Source organism: Zootermopsis nevadensis, unplaced genomic scaffold, assembly GCF_977971745.1.
Source record: "Zootermopsis nevadensis isolate Lab colony 2312 unplaced genomic scaffold, Znev_1.0 Znev_ptg000021l, whole genome shotgun sequence".
Classification (NCBI taxonomy): Eukaryota; Metazoa; Arthropoda; class Insecta; order Blattodea; family Termopsidae; genus Zootermopsis; species Zootermopsis nevadensis.
In genome coordinates this window covers 14,430,114-14,454,871 of record NW_028259153.1, presented here as the reverse complement: position 1 = coordinate 14,454,871, position 24,758 = coordinate 14,430,114, and the positions used below count along the sequence as shown (strand labels likewise).

Genomic DNA, 24,758 nt, shown 5'->3' with positions numbered 1-24,758 from the left:
TCTTATTGTTGCTACTAAGTCCAGACCGTGATACGTATTTCTCAGCTCTTGGCTGCTTTTGTTCCTCTACGCACTTTTTTCCTTTACTGACCCGAAGATTTTCCCTTAGCACGTTCCTTTCCAAAGTACTGATTAATGTCTCATTTTTTAAGAACCGGTCTCACTTCGCATAGGTAACAATTGGTTTATTTAGTGTGTTGTATATTGTTAGGTTTGCTTTGTATGGAATGCTTTGCTATTTTAAGATCTACGCTGCAAAATAGTATACATTTTCAACAGATTTCCTCACTTGGATTTCTGCGAACTGAGTGAAATTCATAAATACGCTCTGTTAGGGATGTGCCAAGCTATTACATGTTAAGCAGATGGTACTTGAAATTGCCACTGGTGTATGAAGCGTTCAAATCATTCAAGCGGCCACTCTGTTTGTTGATAGAAAGGGATTCGAGCGTGGTAGTGGCAGGGGTTGTTGATATCATTAATCAGCGGGAGGGTTAATCGAATATTAGTGATTAAGTGAAGGGTTTACTTCAAAAGCATCCCTCATCTTTCAATATGTTTTCAAAATAAACCCTCCAGTTATATTGCAGACCTTCTCGACTCAGTAAACTTGCCAAAGAGCTAGGAGGTTATTCAGTCAAGGTCATCGAGACGCGGAGGCCACGTTGGTACAAAATAACTCCGCCATGGCGCAGAAATCGTCATAATTCCTGTTATTCTCGCCTGTTAATGAGAAATGTTTTATGGCCAGATGTAGGCCCGCAGTACACGCATGCTCGACGCTCCACTGTTTGTTCGCTCTTATAGCACGGTTCTTAGATGTAGAGGGATTTGATCTTCTGCACTTACAAAAATGTCAGTGTTAACGCAGTAAAAGTACTGTGTATGAATACTTTTATTCGACATTGTCAGCATGTCTTCGTAAGAATATAAAATAACAAAATGGCTGTTGCGCGAAATCTGTGATTAGGTTTGTAAATTTTATACATGGCGACTATACGAAATTTTGAGGTTTCATTTGAGAACTATCAACTAATATGAACGTGTATACTGCTGCAAATTTTCACGGCGTTGAGTAGGAATATGGCTGTCTTCTGGGTTGTAGTGACGCGTAGTCTGGTAGAAGTTTACCAACGTTTCGAGAGGTACTTGCTGCCTTCATCCTGGATCCCAATTGCCGGACAGTAATATGGAATACGCCTGGCAGTAAGCGACGAGCATGCAGTCCACATTTTTTATGCCTTTCACAGAACAAGGCTTGTGTTGAGGATCGGCACTTGTGATGATCTGCTGAATGGTGGGCGATCGCGAACTGCACAAGAGAGTTGCACCCCAATCCAGTGGCCATTACGAATCAATGGACTTGAAAACAATGTCGGACTCACAATAGTAATGGCCGCTGTTCTGAACTGAAACAGAAGAGAATTTCCAGCTTCACATTTGCGATTATGCCGCGAGACTAACGTGTTGGAACACAAGGGCTATTGATGATGGCGCCGTATACACTCGTCGGTACATAGGCTGAAGTCAGCCCTGAAGAATTTAGTTGTTAGTTCACATATTGGCTACCTCATCTCTGTTTAGTTCTTTAGATTAATTGAGTACTTTGTTTTCTTCTTATTTTTCCGGTTTAACAATGTTTGTACATTTTCGGGTACCCTTTTACGGGTCCTCAACTTATTTAGTTGGCTTATCTATAGACATTTTTGTAGGACTCCTTGGACGAGGGATCGGCCCGCCGCAAGGCCTCTACCTGTACACAGGACAGCACAACACAGAAAAACATCCATGGCTTGAGTGGGATTCGAACCCACGGTCCCTGCGACCAAGCGGCACAAGACCCACGCCACTGCGGACCCCGGTTACTTTGTTTTTTAAATTGTAAACTATCTTGTTAATTCGCTGGCTAAATTTGTTTTTAGTTGCGTGGTTAGTTCATTGGACAGTAGTTTGGTTGATTAGTTGCGTTGAGTGTTCGTTGACTGGTTGGCTATTTGGTTTTTTCGTTATTTTTTCATTTCATTAGATGGTATATTGATAGAATGGTTGAATAATAGTTATTTTGTTATTTGGTGGGGATAAATCTTTGATTACTTGATCAGTTAATTACGTGGCTTTCAAATACTTGGTTGATTATTTGGATAATTAGTTTATTAATTAGCTACTTTCTTAGCTGGTTAGATGTTAATTAATCAGTGAAACGTGTGCTAAACATGGTATTAACGTAGAACGGCAAGGTGATAAATTATTAACAAGGTCAGTTGCTTCCCTGTGTTAGGCATTAGAACAGCAGTTGTTCGTGCCTGTAAAATTGCATGCATATTACATCTAATTCAGAGGTAGATACTTTTCTCCTCCTATTGAGTATTATAACTGGAATTGACAAATTATTACTCCCTTCCGAGATGAAGTAAAAACATATTTTTTCATTGCTTATTGCTGTTGCAACTAGTGGATTAAATGTGTGGAAAATCACAAACCAACTGAACTAAATAGTAAATAGATGGCAGAAAAAGTTTGACTGACAATTTCACACTCGCAAGACACTGAAATGCAAGAGGCGAATTTATGTCGTTTATAACATGAAAATGGTTGATGTTGGGTACCGAGAGAAAACTTGGCATGTTAGTAATTTTTTAAAAAATTCTGGCGAAATATATTGAAAATTATTGACGTCAGATTATTTTCCTTTCGCATTAGAAGAGGGTGTTGTGGTTAGATACAGTGAGTCTTTCATTATCCTTCTTATTAAATTCCTAGGGCGAATTGCATAAAATAAACACACTGTAGGAAATACGACTAGTTTACCAAGCCAATTTACGGAAATTTGTTAAATTTTGTGTTTGAGTAGATGCACATTTGTCAAAAGTGTATAATTGAAGTTAGTATCGAAATAGTATTGTTCCTCCTTAACATGAATTTCAAATCCGACTGAAAATGCTGTCATATGGCCTCTTGTTTGAGTAACAATTGCGAGAAATAAAATTTAAGCCTCATGAAAATATAATTCTTCTTTGAAATATAGTTCGATATAGTCGATAAAAAGGCCTATGGTTTGTAATATGAGGACCCTTACTGGCTTTCACAGCAGTAAAATGTGTTACTTTGTGAAGTTCATTTATTGTTGATTAGCTTTGTCTGTTAGATTTGTTTATTGAATAAAAGAACAGCATGGAGGAATTCAACATTACAATGAACGTGTTTAAATTTTACGTTAGAATTCCCCTTTCAAATCTTGTTTTGTTACCAAATAACGTCATGCGGTGAAAATAAAAATGTATTTATAGACCTAGATAAATCAGCATATTATTTGGCGATTGGAGTTCGATTCCAGCAGCCACGCCCAGTTCGACACCAGCCCTTACCAACATTTTATGTGATGGGTACAGGGAACACTTTTGTAGAAATGAAACAATAGAAGCATCAAGTTGACGATTTACCTTAATCTGGCACGGATGCTTTTTACCTGTACAGTTACGAGCTTGTTCAGAGACGAGCCGAAGACAGATGAGTTCGATCCTGTTTTGTTTCATCGAGTGTACAAACCGCATACTGTGTTTGCCGTCACCCCATCTACCCCAGTAGTTACTCCCCTATGTCCGCGAGAGATACCGGACCGTCATGGCTTTATCTGGCGCCAGGATATACAGTGACATCAATTTTATCCAGAAAACACCGGGGAATTGTTCGACCAGTCTGTTTATCGATACACGGTACCTGCCATATGCTGTCAATATATTGATCAGATGTCAGTATTATATTGTACCTCTTTGTAGTTTAAAGCATTGTAGTTAACATGGCTCCTGTCTTTAGGGTCGTAGAGGTGGTATGTAACAGAATATTAACTTGTGTGAAAGGTTAAACAAAAGGGACATTATTTTTGTATGGCAGGATTGGAATAGCAACACGGATACTGTCACATGAAAAATTAAGCAATCGTAAAGATTGATCGAGTAACAATTGTCTCAATTGTCCCCTTCGTGTTTGCAGCTTTTGTAATTAATGCATGACACACCAATGTGTTTTCAGTGATTAATTGGTGTGCAACTGTATTTTTTCTTCTTTTACTTTGGTGAATGCAAAATGCATATTCGTTTTGTTTTGCAGGCTTCATCCTTCTTTGTGGCTTTTATTTATGTAACACTTTGTGATATGCATTACGGGACAGCTTAGTAGTAACATCATGGAAACTAGTAATAACTGATAAAGGCAACAGAAATGAAGCATTCAGGTTAGAGTTGACATTTTGGGGAGAAACTACTAACATATGGAACCAGTAACAGTGTAAAAATAGATGAACAGGACGATGAAACGAAAAATTCAAGGGTGTGCAGAATATCGCTGCCTTTAACAGTTTGTAAACTCTTGTTAGATGTGTTAATGTTGGTCGTCTGAGTAGTAACGGCACGTGGACTTAACAGGTCCTATAAGTCTATTCAGCTGTAATACCCAAAAGGAAAATATCAGCATCTTTATCACCTTCATAATCTCCTGTCTACATAAGAGTAATTTTGGTTAGTTGGTGGCATGACTTGTTTTATAAACGTACTTTACCATCTGGATGAGGGGGGTTAATGTTAAAGTGACAGGAGCTTTATGTGACCAAGTTTTTCCAGATAACAACATTTTATAATCAGTAAATTATTATGAATCAATCTCTCCGTCTTGAGTTGTATTCTGCGAAACTGCATTCATTCTGTTTTTATACTGTGTAGTGATGATTTTCATGGTTGAAGCGTTGTTCATTGACGAAGAACATTATGCAGATGTATTTCTGTCGCTGCCACCAAAGTTATTCCGTGTTATATAATTGCAATGGAAGGGATTGAATAGTGTATTTTCATGTATAAAAATGTTTTGTTTTTTCCTCCGTGTTCAGTCTCTCACTTGTGCAACTTCTCCTGTGGAGGGAGGGCTCAGCTCTTGGGAGAGCCTTCGAAATGGCGGAAGTTGTGGCGAATATTAGGGTGATAGATTGTACTGAATAAGGCAGAGAAATATCCAGTCTCTAGCCGAGAATCGAACAACGGTCGAAGCGATCGTCTGGTCTCAGACGTCGGTCCTTTCAATGCGCGGATACCGAGACGCTCTGAAAACAGAGAAAGAATAGATTTCATTTCAAAGTATCGTAAAAGATTTGTTTCCACTGCAACAGGTAATGAATGAGAATATGTTGGTTTGTGTCACGCAGCAGAGACCACATTGAGCCAACTTCTTGTCTGTAATATTTCTCTCTTATTTCCTTATCCTTTCGCATTGGAAAGGTCGAAAAGTATCCTAGCTACCCCATAATTATTGTTATCTTTACACCAAGTAATGAGTTCGCAGATACGATTTCGGGTAAGAGTGCAGCCCCAAAACACCTTGAAATGTAGTCTGTGACGTAGCAGAAGGGAAATGATTTCTGGATGGGCTGAATCACCTTCGAATCTTTAATAAACAAGAGTTTAAATGTTCATTCATGTCTTCATTCTGCTACATATTTTTTCGACTTTTGTTCTCTGCAGTTTAACAAGCATCACTGGCCGTAGTGTCCTTCATTCCCATTTTCTGAAGCAGCGATAAATCGATTTTTCCACTCAGACGTTATATATTCTTCCGCCATTACTGAGCTGCATGACAGTGGAGGTCGCCACCGAATAATTATCTTCGATTCTGGGGAGTTTGGTATCAAAATCAGTGATAAACTCAATTTAGATATGAACACAATTATTTGTTTAAATGCTTGAGAGGAAATAAAATAAATGTGTTTATACTAATTAGTAACAAATTAACAAATACTTTCGCTGGCCGGATTCGGCCCGCGGGCTGGCAGTTGGAGTTCGCCAAATTAGGGCATGTGGTATCATAATGACTTGTTAGGTTGCTCCCTACCACCCTGTGCGCATTTAAGCATGTCGAGTCGGGATATCTCAGTCACTATAATGACTGGCTGTGACTGGTAGACCGGGTTCTTTTCCCGAGAGGGCAAAATTTCTTTCTCGCCACAACTTGAAGACCGGTTCTGTAACCCACCTATTCTTCTCGCTTTTGTGTTCCGTTGTTTCTTCGTCGGGTTAAAGAGTCCGGGGTTTGAAACTAACCTCTCAACTCCATGTAGTGTCCGTGAGTGTCAGTATCATCGTGTTTAATTAAATTCCAAGGACGCCTTTACCTTCGCTTCTCTCCCCACATCATAAGTGTTTTTCTCAACATGGTTTTCTTCATAGTTTACGACAAATACGTTTGTCGGTCAGTCAGTGCAGACAAAGAGTTACAGCATACGCCATCTGTAGCAACCCGGTTCGATGGTTTGGCGGAAAACTATTCATATCAATTAACACAAACTTCGAACTAATGGTTTAAAGTTTAGCCAAATTATATTGGAATCCACAAGAACATTAACGCGCGGCGTCAGCAGCTGTGCGTTGGCCATACGAAGTCTTCAGACATCACGCATAGAGGACGCCAACAATTGCTGGTTACCCATAGAAGAATTTGAAATTATTCAGATCACTAATCGTTTGTTTACACTCAACAGCGAATGCTTTTTTAAATAGAGTAAAAATGTTTCTTTCTTTCCTTTTGTCCCTCTCCCTTTATTTATTTTCCCCCGTTGTATTTACTTCTCACATTTCTTGTTGTTCTTCGTTTTCCTTGTTTCCTTTTTCCGGTCTTTCTGTCTTCGTTATTTCACAGTTTTCTCGCATTTTATCTTTCTCGTTATTTCCTCTTTTCGAGTCTTTTATTTTCCTTGCTTTTCTTTCCCTTCTATCATTTCTCTTAATCTTTCGTTACATTTTTCTTTTTCTCTTTTCAAACTTTTACCTTCGAAATAAGTAAAAAAACTGACTAGCGTATTTCAGACCTGTGTTCCCAGACGCTGCAATTGAGTGGGTTCGGATTCTTCCCAAGATTCGTTACTTTTTGTCTTGCATCTCTGCATTTAATGTTTTATCAAAAAGGAGAACAGTGTTGTGGTTGATTTCTTGCCTCTTCATTGTTCTATCCTCGATGGCAATTCCGTGTGTATTTGTTCTGTCCCGATAATAAAAGACCGTATCCATGTGAAAGTCTCAGTTCTCAACTTCCTCTAAAATACAAAGTGGTGAGAGTCAAAGAGTGACTTAGCCTGGAAAGAGATCTGTAATTTAAGCCTGGCTGCTTGTGTTTGTGAGCAGAAAGTCTGGCCAGGCATGAGAATGAGCCTCCAGCTAGACCCAGAGTCCTTTGTCTGCGTCACTTCCGACCGTTTGCCCGGCTGATTCTGACTGGACATATCTATAATATATAGTAGCTCATATATAACGTGGCCACTTGTCTCAAATATTCTTATCATCCGGCTACTGAGAATGCCAAATACACACAGCACGTCGGAATATCAAATATTTGTTAACCCAGTGTAGAGGGACTGTGTACATGAACCTTCTGAATGAAGCATGGGGCTCATCTAAATAATATTTAAAAATGCCGTTAATCTCGCCGAGAAAACGCGCTCCATCTCTGGTACAATGATCAGTCAGTTTGTGTTTGGGAAAAAATTGCAGTTTTGTGAAGACCAAACGAAGCACATGAATTCACTCTCTGGACTAATATAAATAGTTTATTGATTTTGCAGTAGACGATTTGGGAAGTTGCCACTGTGAACGAAAGACCCGGAAACGAACAGATAGTGATGCAGTAACAAAACGGAAAGAAATTTAAATCACAAGTAATGTATGAAGGTAATAAATATGCCTAATCTTTATTAATAAATATGTTCTTTGTCAAGATGAATTATATCCATATATATATATTCACTGAATGTTGGTTGTAATATGTTTTTGAGACATTATTTTATAATTATTAAGATTGTGACAAACAGTAGGTGATGAAAACTTGTGATATCAGGACGCGATATATGTACAAACCATATTGTTATTATTATTCGTGAATAAATTTTCCATAGAAATAAATATAGGTAATTGTGTGACGATTCTGAAACAGTACTTCACGGCTCGTGAACCGTAATATAGTGGTTCGGTTTTAAAATGAATAGTGAAATTTCCTTTAACGTGGCGACAAACGGATACCTTATCTACATGGTTTCTCTATGCTACATTTGGATCTACTATCATCTAGTACTTCCTCATCTCTTGCATATTGTGGTACATATGATGAGAACCAGTCGCAATTTGATGCCGTGTATGAAATGAATTTTTGCGTCAGTGCATTATGCTGAGCTTCGAACACAGTACACTTTACAAGACAAGCAAAAACACCTAAATGCAGATTATAACATAAGCTTTGAACGTCAACACAAAGGACCGCATAGGCGAGTTCACGGCGCTAGGCCTACACTGTTCTGCCGTGGCTTCTTTTAGCTCGTGTGTGGGCACTTCGCCTCCCGGGCAGCACACACCATGGCATTTAGCGCTTGCGCAGGTGTTATATCAAGCATATATCCTCTGACCTTTATCAAGAGGCCTGTTATAATCTGTTTTTGCCATCAGCATGTCTCGGTATGGCCAATACACGTGTTATTTAAAGCTTTAATTCATCGAAGCGAGTGAAGGGACATGTCATTTCACCAAAAGCTTCTGCTGTGGTACATCGGTCCTCGTATTTGGCCTTGACGTCCATTAACAGTGGGTGCACTTTTTTGTTTTGAAGCTAGCCACGTTAAGATATCGCACTGTACAGTAAGAAAATAATCATCTTTCACCCTGTTAAATATCTACAAATGTAAGTACCGAAAAAAATCCAAGTGAATTTTGTGCTTGTTAATGAGATGTGCGTGTTTCAATTTGTGTCATTGTCTTGCCAGGCCAGTCGTTCTCTGGTAAGTTCTGTTTAAGTTTCATGTGAAGTAGGAGTTACATAGGACAGATACGGACCAAAATTAAATTCTCCCGACAACGTTCAATGCAGACCCCTTCCATCAGCCCCCCCCCCCCCCCTGTATCAACAAAGTCCACAGGGCAGATTCCTTGAGAAGCTAATGTCATTTTGCTAGTCAATAATTGGCCGTCTCCTAAGCAAACAAAAGGTAAATTTGAGATTCTCGGTTTTCACGGCCGCGAATATGAAGATGTTTGTCTTCTGGCATGTCGCGCCGTGTAGTCTGGTAGAGTTTTACCGACATTTCAGAGGCGCTTGTTGCATCCACATCAGAGTGATCACTGTCCTGATGATGAAGGCGGTAAGCATCTTTGAAACGTCGGCCAGTTATTACCAGACCACACCGCGCAACATGCCATAAGACATTTAGAAGGTAAATTACCGTGTCCACAAGAGTCCTCCATCATTGTCCTGTATTCTCAGACGTCCGATGAGTGGCCCACATCTTCAAACCCTGTTTCTTTAAGGTCTCTTTTACTATGATCCTCCCTTCTACGCCCAGGTCTCCCTATGTCTGTTCCGTTTAGGTTTTCCGGCATAGGGCTGACCGACATGGAAATATATGTTGTTTGATGTATCGATTTAAAGTTGACTAACTTCTTAATCGAACATTCTGGTGAAAGTACAAGAATGAGTACACTGGATCACAGCAGGTTGTTCCAATCTTCTCTTCGCAGCTGATTAGCACAACTTGAACCGGGTCAGAGCTTATCTACTTGGTACAGCCAGATCTCAATAAGACTGATTGCAGTTGGTCCTAACCCGAAACCGACGTTTGATGATCCACCTCCCTTCATCTTCTAACTCCTTTACAGACACATGAAAGTCTGTTTCTTTTTTCTTTTCTTTTTTCTCTCTTCTTCTTTCTTTTCTTGCTCGAAGTCGCACTGCAAGCTTGTTCGAAGAGAAAACTCCAGCCAAGTTAACGGAAAGACGCCTGCTAGGGACAGGGGAGTTCTCGGGGGTTGAAGGTTGAGTTCCAATGCTCATTTGTCTAGCGACAAAATGAACGCATAACACTGACGTCACTTCTGACTGTCTCCCCACCCGTTTATTACATTAATCATGTATTATATTGTATTGAGTATTTAATTAGCCATTTATTGAATAAATAAATCGGTTAATTCAGTTGGTCACTTTTCTTGGTTTTAAATTATGTCAGCCATTTAGTCACTGACTTATGTTAGTTTAGTTTCCGATTATATTGATTGTTTAGTCAGACATTTACTTAGAGACTTACTCAGTTAATTTATTGTAAGATAAGTTAATGTAGTCAAACGTCACAGAAGCCGCACGAAATCATGTTTACCTTTGGTTTCGCTAGCAAAAATTGATGAATCGGTGCAGTAGAGGCATGTGGAATATTGTACAGCACTTTGCTAAGTTATAAAGTTATGTCTCACATATTAAGTATATTCTTATGTATGTTATTCCCATAATTTGTTGTTTACTTATCGTAAAAGATTTAAGTTCCAAGTACTTCTTCCTCAGTTTTGTAGACTACAGTTGTATAAGTGGGTGTTAACGTGTAGGATTTGAGTTTTCCGTGGCGCTGAAACCCAGACGACAGCCATCTTGGGTGTAAACATGTTCAAACATCTGTACTCACCCAAACAGAGGAGTTGAAAAGAGTGTAGAAGCAAGCAAGATTTTCCTTTCTTCCGTCTTTGCAATCAGTTCCCCGTCTACCTGCCCACCTATCCACCAGCAAGTCCCTATACACGGCAAGAAAAATTGCCCCCTAGGTTTGGCAGACCTGTGCTACACGCGCCCTCACTCGTTACGAAAAGCCAACCCTTCTCGACGTTCATTCAGCAGAGAAATTCAAAAAGTAGAACACGAAAGGGGATAAAGAATAAAAGAGAAATATTGGGATAAGATTGGAAGTTGTACCGTAGGTGCACAGCAAGAGTGTCAAGGCTGTTGGCAGCATTGAAACTTCCATAACAAGCTCTCCTTTCCAACTTTCTCAGCAAGACGGAACAAGGACTGCATCAAGAATTTCCTTCTTTTTCCCTGCCTTTTAAATATTTAATTTAATTTGTCGTGTTTCGTTGAGATTATAACTGAATTGAGATGGTTTAGAATACGTACCATTAGCCGGCGTTCATGATCACAATGCTGAAGAGAACGGGAGTTTCTGCATTAACTAAATATTAAGCTTGTATCCGTTCAGTTATTAATTGTCCTTGATGCAGAGAAGCAGACTTATCAAATTAGTGATTGAGCACAAATGCCATGCGGTAAGAAACACTGTGGACTGTCAAAAAGAAACGGATGGTGATGATAAACGTTGGGGTTCATAACAGTGAGAAATGTTTTAATTACTTTAGTAAATCTTACTTGTTGGAGGAAGACTCTTTGCCATGGGTTAGTGTCTTAGGTAATGTATTAATTTGTCGGTAAAATGACTGTCTAAGGGACCGGGCTTCTCGGATTCGAATCTTGGCAGTATCAGATATTCGTCTCTACACTGCAACTCTATTAACACCTGTCGAGCCCCATGAAATTGGGTCCTAACGATGTAGTAGTCGAATTGTGAAAATGACCTCGCATATCCGAGGTTCAGAATGCGCGGAACTTTATCTGAGTGTGTTGTGACGTCAGTTGAGAAGAAACTGGAACGTATTTGAGTCATATAAAATTCTGAATTGAGATTACTTGTTTAACGTAACGCCAAATTTATTTTATATTCCTGCAGCCGATTTCAAAATCAGTTAAACGCTGATTTCATTGGCCATCTAGCTGCCGAGGTTAGGGGGATACTTTAATCAATATTACCATATAGTACCAGATATGTTAACAGTATCCTTATTCTTGCAGAAACTGAAGAATTATTATTCTGTTTTCACAGGGACTGCAGAGTGGTGCGGGACCCTCAGACACTCAAGTCCAAAGGTTATGGGTTCGTGTCCTTCGTCAAGAAGGCGGTAAGTTGGCAGTTGTTCGTGGTCTTACTGTTCTTTTTAAGAATTACACACACGAAATTTCTTAATTTATTTAACGACGCTTTCTCAACTTTATAATCTACTCCTAATAGTCAGTATCAGTTACAAATGGCTGTTCAAATGCGCCGTTCGTGGAAATAACAAAAATTTTGACAGTTGACGACTCTGGTAGCAAGAAATACGAACGAGGTTATCGTGGGGTCTTGCGGCGTCGGCGTTTGGCGATAGTCTGGAGTCAGTCGCCGTGAAATGTTTCCAGATTTAATTTGCTCGAAATAAATTTTATAAGTTTTATAAATTTGGTACTTTCAATGGGATTTACGAAAATAATGCTTCAATAAATTGTATTACTGCTCAACACAAAATGATTTAATCCCTTTAAATTTGACGGGTCATACTACACCAGCAGTAACTGTAACAATAAACAGTATGTTGACTTTGTATGCTGAATGCGGAAGTGGGTGTAGGGGAGGGGTTATAGCTTGTAGGATTTGAGGTTTTCATGGCTGCGAGCCTGAAGGTCTTCTGGGTTGTTGCGCCGTGTAGTCTGGTGGAAGTTTACCGACGTTTCAGAGGTCCTTGCTGCCTCCATCATCAGGGCGATCGCAGCAACCCAGAAGACAGCCGTATTCGGTTATAGCTTACTTTAAGTTATCACAGTTTCCTGAAGATACCGAGGAAATCCGCCAGAAACTGAGACTGGGCCTAATATCGAAACTGGAACCTTCCGAATGCGACGCTCAGGTGCTACCACTTTGCAGCCATTGTTCGGTTGTTAACTGTTGTGTTAGTTAAATGCACTGGCATTGCATATCTCGCAAGCACATGGGCGGGTCGACGAAGACAGGGCAGGGCGCTCGAATTCTAAGTGTTAGTGCGAACACGAAGATCGTAACTGCAAGACTACGGTGAGACTGGCTCCATGTACTGCAGCATCTTTCTTATAAATATCATGTTAATGTTTAAGGAAAGATTCTCTGTCTATTGACAGAATCAAGCGATTCGAATACGCACCCCGTGGGTGAAATTCCGAGTTGGCGAACTTGAAAGGCAGCTTGCACCTGTTACAGAATTCAGAATTTATTAACACGGGAGCATTATTTAATTATAGTAAAGTTTAAATACCTGCTATTTTGCGTTATCAGGTTTCTAGAATCATGAGAATAAATGTGGCATGAAGTGCCGTATTGCTAATAATAAGCTTATCTGATTATATTACAGTATTGAACAGTGAGTGTTCTGTCTACCGGTGGACATTTTATTTTCATACGTCTTGTAATACACCCATTCGGTACAGAGGCCACTTTCATCCACTCATGATCGGAAGATCCTCATTGGTCCTCAGCTTTTACATTTGCTTATACTTTAAAATATAGATCAGTATGTCTCGGCACACAGGTCATGTGTCATTGTGAAGTTGTGTGTATGTGTGTGTTCATTTTTATTTATAATCCTTCTGTTAAATTAAAAATAACTATGATGAATCGCCCTGATGACGGAGGCAGTATGGCCTCAGAAATGTTGGTAAACATCGACCAGACTACACAGCGCAACAACCCAGAAGACAGAAATCTTCATACTAAGAATCGCCCTGATGACGGAGGCAGTATGACCTCTGAAATGTTGGTTAACATCGACCAGACTACACAGCGCAACAACCCAGAAGACAGAAATCCGAATACTCACCTTTGTGAAAACCTCAAATCTTACATAAAAAAAGCATATTGAACAATATTGACAACACAGCAGATTAACTAAGAAACCTTGGTCACATGTAGATGTGATGATTAAACAGGACTGATGCAAACCCACTTCGTTAAACATTTGAAATCAAAGTGTCGCGGTACATCGGTTGAGAAACATTGAGTACACTGAGAACTGAATTGGCTCAAGCGGTCGCCACGTTGTCACCTCAGCCAACATCAAACATGGTTGTCAGTTTCAAGTGTTCGATCGGAATTGTTCCCGCGCGCCCAATAAGCCACAAGGAAAACTGAACTTGAAGCAAGAGGCACAGAAACTTTCACTCGTTTCTCTGAACGTAATTTATTAGCCGCAACCCGACTCACAACCCCCCCCCCCTCCCACTGACGCCGCGACTGAGGCCCGTAAGTACAGCACTATGGTGTGTCGGATAAATTCAGTCACTTGGCTCCTAGCTTTGACCTTGGCAGTGAGGATGTGTGTTATGGGGGAAATATAGACCTTGTCAAAATTATAGAGCATAATGCAGCGTCTTAACAAATACGTTACAATTGAAATTTTTTTGCACTCTGTGCTCAAAAAAACTATCTAAGACCCCGAGGACCCGCGTGAACCTGATTTGGGTCGTAACATGAATTGTGGAACCATCGCTGTACGTGTTGTTAAGTGTGAGTTTGCTCCTCTGTATTTAGAAACGAACACATTTATATAGGCCACTCATGCACACACTTGTGCGTCATTAATCTCGTACCACTGCTGTTCATGTGTGTCCCACGATGACAAGGCACACAGACAGTTCACGGGTGAAAATGGCTATGTATCCTTCCGCCTCGCCTGTCCAACTAGCCGCAATTCCGGCCGAACTCCATATGAGAACAGCAGGAGGAGGGTGAATGAGTCCAGTGCATGTGTCACGCAAGTTAGTGCCTGTCTGCGTCTTACTCTGTTGGTATTATTGTCTGTTCTCCGCACGAAATGCAGTTTTGAGTGGCCTTTGCTGCACTGGGGCCAATTTAAAAAGCGTTGTTACCATTTTGTTGGCCTTAATGTTCGTTTGTTGCGAAGTTATTCACATCACACACCTGAAGAGAATCTGACATCATTTGCTCTAAAGAATGTCCCGTAAATCTGAAACCATAAGTAATATTATGGTTTTTACTGAGTGTTAAGGAATATATTAAATGTGTCCATCATTTACACTGGCTGTACCGCTCGAATGTTTTTGCCAGTCCAAGATAAAGGCGAGAATTGTTTGTGGTGTGGTCTCGCTGTTTGAAGGTGGCCGAAGTTGACTGCTTTCACAGCTCACATCTTGGCTTTCAGATGGTCCTGCAGGTTGTAGTTGAGATGTCCAAGATCAGGAGGTCGTGGTGGTCATTCCACTTGTTATTTCAACACGTTCTTTCTTTACTCAGGGCGATCACCCAAAACTGCGACAAAGATGTACATTGGCTATGCTTCTGGACTTGTGGCACTCTCTGTGGATTCACCGTATCCAAAAACGTTTCACATAAAAGTTCTAGACATAAACGGAATCTACATTTTATGTCACCTACCCCCATTTCGTGCGATGTGCCGTTTCTGAGAAAATCAGATTGAATTCACCCGGAAATTGTCGGTGTATCCTGCCGATAACATATTTGAAATATATCGTTACAGCGTCTTCGTAGATGAAACGTATTGGCGTACAGACAGACACCACATCATGCGTTAAATTTACTCACTTCGTGTAAAGAAAACCCAAGGAACTGTAAGCCAAGACGATGATGAAACGTCCATTTAAGAAAATAAATTATTGTGTTCCGATTTTAATGAACAGCGTTAATGCAACAAAACATATAACAAATAATTTATACAGCTATATACTTATATTTTTATATAAACTTTGCATAAAGTCCATATAATGAACGCAATGTGACGACATTTCGTCTGTCCGACTACATGTTTCATCTTATAAAGTTTTAAATAGATTGCCTATTGCATTTGTCACTAATAAGGCTAATTTAGTTTTACTTCACATTGGTTTGTTTGTCCAGTACAGCCCATAGAAACAGAAATAAGAATATTCCTAAAATGGTTCATCTTGCAGCACATTGGTGCATTACTCATAATATACTTAATCTCAAGTCAAACTGAATAATTTATCTATAACGTATGTCTATATTCAGTGAAATGCAAAGAAATTAAACTGTCCGAGCAACTTTATTTTACACTCTGTTCATCAAGTTGCTTTGTGTCCCTCGTCTGTCTTTTCCTAAATATTACATTAGACAACAAAATTAAAATTATTCTGCGCTGCCATAGGTAAGCCTTGCTCATTAAAGTACCAACTCCCATGTGAAGAACGGGGCAGTGTTCAGTTATGTATAAAGAAGCAATTGGGGCCGATTTTAAGATATTAGTCCATCATTCGTTATGTGGACTGAGAAACCACAGATAGAATAACATGTCTCAGTCCGAGATCTGAACCCGTGAATTTCGCACATTATATATCTAAGCCTAGACTAACCGAGTGGTTACTTGTCTTAAGTAATGTTCTTCGTTCAGACAGAAAGCCCAAAATTCATATAAATGGAAACAAGATGTTAAATTGTAATTTAATATGTTGGGTTGTTATACACGTGTATTGTACTGCGGTCATTTACCGGTTCCAGGGTAAAGCGGTATGTATGAGTCGTAAAAGTTCAGGAAACATAAACCAATTTTCAGAAAGTTCTCACAAATAGTGTTTAATTGATCGGAATATGTTTACATAATTTGCGTATGAACGTGAGTCAGAAGTGACACATTTGCTAAACCACAGGTAATATGAAATGAAAATTTTGGACTTCTACTCTTTACCCTATCTCCGGCGAATTTAATAAATAACCTTAGACAATTTTTTGTTAGTTGATAAATTTAAATTTATTTCTATTTTTGCCGTGTTTCATGACAGCCAAAATTCCTATCACCCTTCATCTTCTCTATCAGAAACCCTTGTTTTATTCACCGACGATAAATCACTTTAAAACCTTATTTTATATCCTTCAAAGTTTACAGAATACCCCTATTCTTCCCATGTTTAAAGGTTTACTCGAAACTTCAGCTACCTCTCATAGAAAATTTCCCATGGGTTACCATCGTCTGTATCCCCTCCTAGGTATCCGTCTGGTCGTAAAGATCAGTGCAGAGGCCACGTTACTTAATGGCAGCATCCTGACCCGTGACTGTATCCTCTCCGCAATTTCACGGAACGAAGCCTCCGTGGTGCGAAATGACGCGCAGTTTACGATACGGGTGATGGAATGACCACGCAGAAAGCGGAAGCGAATCTCCTAATCTACAGTCAACCCTTTAAGGTTCCTTTAGCGACCGTATAGGTTTTCTCATTCAACATTTGTCAGTTAATCTCTGTATAAGCTTTAATTCTGATGGTGTTATGTCTGCGGATTTATGTAAATGACCAAATACTGATGCAGAATGAAATTCTTGGCATCTGGGATTACATCAGCACTATTTGGGTTATGGGCCGATGAACCACGTCGTCTGTACTGTGCTAAATAATTACACGAGCGATAATAATAAAGTTTACTGGTCATTATAAACTTTCACAAAGGTCTTGAATCCGACTAAATGACTGACACACACTTCGTGATGCGTTTGGGGGGGGGGGGGGGTTCCGTAGTCCACGTTATATTTTATCGCTTTTGTAAACACAACGCTTCATTACATCTCCAATCCCAACCCTATCCCCGCCCCAATTTGCTGTTCGTCGTGGTTGATCTGAATTTTACTGGTAAAGATAAAGTTATACTTGTGAGTAAGCATCACGCTGTACGGAGTGGAAGTTAAGCTTCATGCATTACAGACGTCAGAATGGGATGGATGCCAAATGGTTAGGTTCACACTCCAGCTGATTTATCCCACGGAAAGGATTCTCCTGTGAAGGTGATAGTATAAATGCCCCTGGTGCGTAATTAAACATCACGCTATGCTGACGTGTGAGGGAGTTGTGCAGATAGAGGGAGACCTTGATTGGTCGCCGCTTGTATCGTCACTACTTGGAAGACAGAATAGATCGGAGGATAACATTAAGATGGATTGTAGTGAAACATTTTGTTTGGGATGCGATCTAGATGAATGTGGTTCAGAATTATGTCTAGTATTGGCCTTTGGTATTAAAGGTTTTGATCTTTTGGATTCTAGTAGCGGAGAGTTGATAAGTTTTATTGCATATTTGCTATACAATATTCGTGATGGGCCTGATCAAATCCAAAAGCTGTATTTCGGTTAGCCAGCCTTCGGGTTGAGATTCGAACCCAGAACCTCCTGACGTGGCATTCAGTAGTTTTTGACGTACGACTGAGCGCTGTTGTATGAGGTAATTTGTGTCATCGTGCAAACAGCATACGGTGGACCTCTGTTTTATTATATAACATGAAATTAAAATGAAAAGGAAACTGTCGCAGTAATGTACCTGTGGCCTGGTTCGTCCGGAACAAGCAGAGCGTACAATGACCGATCTGCAACAGCGGTCTAAATGTAGCCGTGATGATGTCTTGAAAATCCTTCGTCAGTTATACAGAACGTGTAAATATAATGCTACTGAGAAACACCGTCGAAATATATTACCTGTCACTCTTTATATTAAAGAAGAAACAGATAATATTACATGTTGAGATACTTTACGATGTTTTTGAGCGATTAAATTAACAATTAAAGATGAGAGATTTGACTTGTGTAGCAGGCCGTGGAGAAACAAGAAGTTCGTTCAAAATTGCGGTTAAGAAGCTTGATAGCAAGATACATCGTCAGCAACTTGTTCCTATATGGTGGATAATATTAAAGGTATTACTTCATTCGACGCAAAATATTCTTTATAATCTTTCTAACACCGCTAGATAGCATACAGAACAATACTCGATTCTACTCGAGATTTTATTTAGTCGTAACGATTGTGTGAACTTTCGAGTTTCATTAAGGAAATTTCTTGAAAATCGTAATAATTGTGCACAGTTCGTGGAATCTGTTACGTTAGTTCTTTGGTTGGCTTCTGGTTGAAGATGGTGGCTGGCACCTGTGAACACAATAATAAACCTCAGGGTTCCATAAAGGCCTGGAAATTTAACTACAGCTTCTGAAGGACTGTTCTGGAGTAGTGTTTAAAATACTAACTTGATAGTTTCGTTTAGTGATGTAAGCTTCTTTTAAATCATATTCAAGCTCCGTGTTACGATCTTGACATTTTGACTTAAATCAAGGTACTTCAAAGAGTTCTGCATAGTTATGGATGTCGTGTGTGTTTAATGAACCTACAAATTTCCGGTTTATACGTTCGTAACCTTTTATTTTATGCAGTGTAGTGCTCTTACTGCGAAGCAGATTCCATACACTGAACTCACAGACCAAGCCCTTGGTAGTTCAGGAGGTTTGAACAGTGTGTGTTCTCCCCATATTTAAAGGAGATCACATAAAACTTTATGTCTGGTTCGGTAAGCTCAGCCGCTATAAAAAGATTCTAATCCCTCATAATAATAAAATATGTTAGCAAATATTTGTTTACACATGTATTATCTCAGATGTTTCCTACTCTTCAAGACCCGTGGTTGCAAAGAAGATTAGTTTCAGCCATAACGAAGCTTCTGTAAACGAGTTTCATTGTTTTAGATGCTTTATATAGGTAGGGGTTGTATTATCTCTGTTTACTGCCTGGTTATAGAGTTTAACACTCATCCAAATAATAGAACGGCATTATCCAATTATAGGCCAGTCATTTTCGAAGCAAAGTAACATTCATACATCTAAGACCGGATTAATTGCCTTCCATTTTAGTGCCCTGTTTATGTGAAAGTAAGTGTTGTGCACGCAGGTACCGGGTGTACATAAATTAGCGGACGATTTGAAATGCGTGTAATTATTTATTAATAACACATACCTTACTAATTGAGCATAATGGTCTAGCGATAGGTTAACGGCCTGTAGTATGTTCAGGAAGGACTTAGTTCGAATCTCTGTCCTTTACCAGATCCTCTTACCGCCGTTTATCATGTTTAATTTTCAGTCAAGTTTACTGTCAGCATACTAGGTCTGGATAGATCACCACCGTTTCCTTCCAAATTCTTACATAAGCCTATTGAAGATCACTGATTATCTTCCCACCCTATTCGACGACAAACAGTCTGTATAGTCGAAGTAGTGTCGTAAAATAAGCTGGGAATCAATTTAAATTTACCGAGCTTGATAATATAGGTCTGCTAATTCACGGTTCACTCTCAGCTCGCGTGTTAGTTTGTTCTAAACGTTTGTTACCTTCTGAGAATCCTATTGCGACAAAGATGGCTCTTCATTCTGTTGAGCAAACAAGTTGTGTGTTTGATTATCTGTGTCAGTGAAAAGTCGTACGTTACACAGAGCTTGTGGTATTGTCGCGTTATTGTGTACCAGTCCCAATGTCGGTATTAAGGGTATATGATGAAGTACATTTAAGGTAAACTGCTTGGAAATATACGTTTTACTTCACAAGTGTTCGACGTGTAGTTCATCTGTATCTTCCTCTCTTATGTCACATAAACGCTACGAAATATTGTTTTTCTTCACAATCTCTCGACACACGTGCAGATGTACTTACGCATGACAGAAAGTTGGCTTGTCGCCCCTCAATGCAATTGATTTCCTACCATTCATTCTATTCACAAAGCGAAAATAGTAAACTAAGTCATCAGATGCCTCTCTGTACGATACATCGATTTGAGCAACTGCACCGATTACCCGTTGCGCTGGCATACACCTCTTCCACTGCAGTCAGCACAAAAATATCTTTGATTTTTAGTATAGATAATAATGATTTATTATAATGTCTGTCACGTTGCTACGATAACACATAACAATATCCGATGTTCACTTCCTTCTTGTCTGTTGGGATAATAAGCCGTTCTTTACGGCAAAGAGTACTTACGTATTATGACGGATAACAGGAGCACTTCTCAGCTGAGTGTTTCATTCTGGGGTTACGAAGTAGTTACGGAAATGTTTGTTCTTGTGATGCTTCTAGTATCTGTGTTGTTTCGAATTTACACTTAAAGATGCAATAGCGAATCCTTTGCCATTATACGAGGTGCGGTCAGAAAGTTTCAAGACTGTGTCAATAGAGGGCGAACCGGATGTAGTACAAGCTTCTGCCGCTAAGGGGGTGCGGCATACATTCATAGTGAATCAGTGTGCCAGCCGGCATCATCGAATTAGCATTTGTTTCTTAGTTACGGGCGTTTTGGTAGTGCATTACACCGACCCTCCTGCGATTTCGGAATGGCGTGTGCATCAAATTTTGCCAAAGACTCGCCAAAACGGCTACGGAAACCTATGAAATGCTAAAGCAAGCATTTGGGGAGTCCGCAATGAATCGTGCACAAACTTTTGTGTGGCATTCACGTTTTAAAAATGGCCGAACCTCTGTCGATGATGACGAGCGTTCTGGACGACCATCTTAGAGCACAACGCCCGAAAATGTTACGAAGATTCGGCAGGCCATTCACGAAGATCGACGTCGTACCATCAACGACTTGTGCGACATTGTTGGGATAGGCTATGGGACCTGTCAGCTGATTCCAAAGGAATAACTCCACATGCGACGCATCCTGTCTGAGGACCAGAAGCAGAATCGACTTCTCGTTTGTCAGGAGCTCAAAGATCTTGCAAGAACCGACCCCAACTTCCTTTCTAAGCTCCGTGTGACTTCTTCCTCTTCCCAAAGATGAAAATTCAGCTAAAGGGAAGGAGATTTGAGACGATAGAAGAGAATCAGGCAGAATCGCAGATTGTGCTTGACAGGCTGACAAAGAAAGATTTCCAGGGATGCTTCCAGGCTTGGCAGCGGCGCTGGGATCGTTGTGTTCACTCCCAGGGGAACTACTTCGAGGGTGATGGATGAATTTAATACCTGAGATAAGTGTACGGGTCTTGAAACTTTCTGATCGCACCTCGTACTTCGCACGGTCGCCTGATCTTTACCGATTATGTAATAAAGCGGTATACTTTCTTGGGATGCCATCAACCAAACGTTTATAACCTTCCACTGAATTGCATTAGTTTTCTCAAGCTCGTAATGTCGCCGTACAGTGTTTATATTCCTGGCATCAAAGTGTTGAAAAATATTGAAATGGGGATGACCTCAAGTGGTATGGTATTCAAACATTTTCACGATCATTTAAAGTGTGCATTACGGATGTCCGTAATGGAATCAGAGTGCACACAGACAAATGGATCGAGGGTAGTCACATGGAACTTGCTGCGTACAACGTTGAAAGATTCCAGTCAATTAAATGTTCACCAGACTTAATGACGACTCGTTGTCGTCCCATTTTATTTATATTGGTAGGTTCCCAATTCATTTGATTGTGGTGTTTCATGTTTCTTTACAAGGATCCTGGAGTAAAATGCTTGTATAATGTCTTAAAACAGACCAATGTAACGGTGTCTAGCTTTATTATACAGATTTAAGTTTATGAAAACAAGACACAGTAAGATTTTCCCCCCCTCCCCCCCACAACTTGATTGTTACTTACAGTTTAACATGTTTAAACAGGGTAAGAGCCATTGCTCACTCAAATACGGTATCGCTGCTGAAAGCAATCAAAATGTGTTAGCTCCTCCGGGCTGTTGCTTTGACGGCAGTAGGTTGCAGGGGTTGTACGATATATCGATTGTATGGCGAGTTAGAGGACCCTCATGCAACCAGCAAACCCGACTGATGTGCACATGGGGCAGGCGAGGACATTTCTAATGGCATTTGAAGGAGAATCAATCAGAATAATTGATCAGTGTGTGGACCACAAGCTCGTTATTGTATTAGAAGTCTACACAGTCGTGCAAATGACTCTAGAAACTTGTTACCTTTAGTGCTTCTGTGTTAATAGAGTTTGTGTCCGTTCAAAATCAGGACTCTCTTTGTATAGACTAGTTTTAACCTTTTCTATGCTACACACGAGGTATATCGCGCAGAAGCATTGATTCTTCTGGTCTGATTTGATTTTGGGTTTTATAAGATAGCGTTATATCTCAATATTTAAAGCTGCTTTTGGCACTTCGACAATATGAATTGGTGTTTACATTGTACAACAGCGATTATAGTAACAGTTCAAACAGCAGAACGTGATGTATTCCTCCGTTTTTGTTACTTACGAATCGGAAACTCGGCTCTCGGACGGAAGTTGGTTCTTTGTTGTCGCGAAAATAACGTTCGTAAATTAAAAACAGGTAAAAACCTGCGTGGTTCGTTGTGGTGGAATCTTTTAAATTGAGGGTTAGGTGTGTTTGATATTTACCATTCTCTCGCGGATTAGGTTCGGGAAGCCGTAACATTGTAGATCTGTATTCTGAAAGAACGCTGATCTAATCTCCTCCGGTCCGTTTCATGTTTTGACTGAGAAATTGTTTTTGATTTTCTCTGTCTCTTAAGGACATGATTTACATAAATTGGCCACGGTCGTTAGTTTACACTTCCATATCCGCACTCCGTTTATGCTAATCTCCCTCATCCCATCAATATAATCTTCGAAGTAGAAATAGGGGCTTTGAGAAGCTAATAATCGGCGTTTTTCTTATTATGTATAGGCTGCGTGCATTATTCTCTGCGCCGATGTCACAAAAGTCATATTAATGACGACGTAGTTGTGGCGTGTTGTCTGTGCCTCAAACGCTATTGAGCGTTTCTTCCCAAAACAGATTTTATCAAACCTGGAAAAACTTGCATGACCTCCCCGCAAATCGGATTGAAACGATATTACTTGAGGATCTAAATAAATAATGAATATCAACTGTAATATCTCTGATCGAAAAATGTTATGGACTATGTCAATAAATGTTTCTGCATATTTGTATTGTATCATAAATATCAGTTCGTGACAAACTGAGTGTGTCTTTGTTTGTCAGACTATTATGTCTGGAAAGCAGACTGATATGATAATGATAATGGTACGGACTGAACCAGAGACTAAAACTAGGAGACTCAATAAAAAGAGGTAAAATATTATGTTTGTGTACGCTGTTAAAATGTAGGCTAAGTGCAAGAAAATCGAAATGTAAACCCCGAGCAAATATTTGTTTTTGATCTGCAAAGAACTTACAACGCAAAATGTTCTTAAAATATATGTGTTATTGCAATTTGTCAGAACCTAGCAACATATATTGTTTATCAAACGCGTTTTGACTTGTAAATAGTGCTTTCAGGAAGAAAATCTTACGCTAACAATAAATTAGTGAACAAATTCTGATGTTAATGAATGTTTATAATATGATATTAAATATCCCTGTGGAAATATATAAAAATAAAATGTCACTGCAGTTCTTAAATCTGTAAATAATGGTTAGAAAGTACTGTAAATTATAATTAGTTATTTTAGTAGCCACATTTCTGTATGATTTCGTCAACGTGCATATTGTAATACGTATTCTTAACGTTATCAAAAATTCTTATTTTCAACATATTTGCATTTAGTAACATATAAAACAGTTTCATGCAGAAATTGTATGCTAATTTGGTATGCATATGTGTACTATGTATCACGCCCGTAACACAATTGGTTCATCAGTTACCGGGATCAAACTGAGAGCTGAACATGGATTTCGCGCGCATCATTTTGGATATATTTCGGCCGAATCAAGATTTAATAAAAAGCGTATATAAGCCTAGAGAAGCCACAAGACATGATGCTGGAAAACCGACGCTGTTCACTGCGACGCCCACGCAAGATTTAAGCGTACATGACCCTAGGGAAACAAACAGGCACGACGCTATGAAAACGACGCCGAGCGTCGCGATGCCTATCGTCCAAACGCCGACTCAGACAACGGATAAACGAATTTACACCAGGCTTGGCATGCTTTTGCCTTCTAAGAGATTTCAGAAAGTGATAAACTTTTTAAGTTTCCTGAGTTCGAGTCCCGGTGTGGATGGTTTCTGTAGTTCGGAAACTAAGTACGATGGAAGAATGGCGCCAAGATCGTAGTTGTTTGTTTCAACGCGAAGATTACAGGACGAAGTCGAAAACCCCCGAAAACTGTCTCGGCTTCGAGTCCCGGTGCAGATGTGTTCAGGAATAATGTTTTTTTTTCCTATGATATTTAAGGATAAATTTCGAATTAGTAACACTGAGGGTACCATTCTTGTAGGTCTTACCAACGTTGTCTCCGTCTTGAGTGTACATCTACTGTTACATACAGTAAAATTGAGGTGTCATTGACGTCAGCTGTTACTATTTGAAATATTTTTCG

General features: G+C 39.7%; 1 protein-coding gene across 11 annotated transcripts in view; it reads left to right on the top strand.

Annotated features, from left to right (window-relative positions):
- The window catches only part of LOC110830226 (nucleolysin TIAR), a 907,764-nt gene that overhangs the window by 803,715 nt on the left and 79,291 nt on the right, over positions 1-24,758 (top strand). For all 11 annotated transcript variants that reach the window (XM_087352407.1, XM_087352401.1, XM_087352399.1 and 8 more), the window contains one exon: positions 11,714-11,789. In XM_087352407.1, the coding sequence (XP_087208533.1) occupies positions 11,714-11,789 (76 nt within the window). The remainder of the gene's footprint in view (positions 1-11,713; positions 11,790-24,758) is intronic.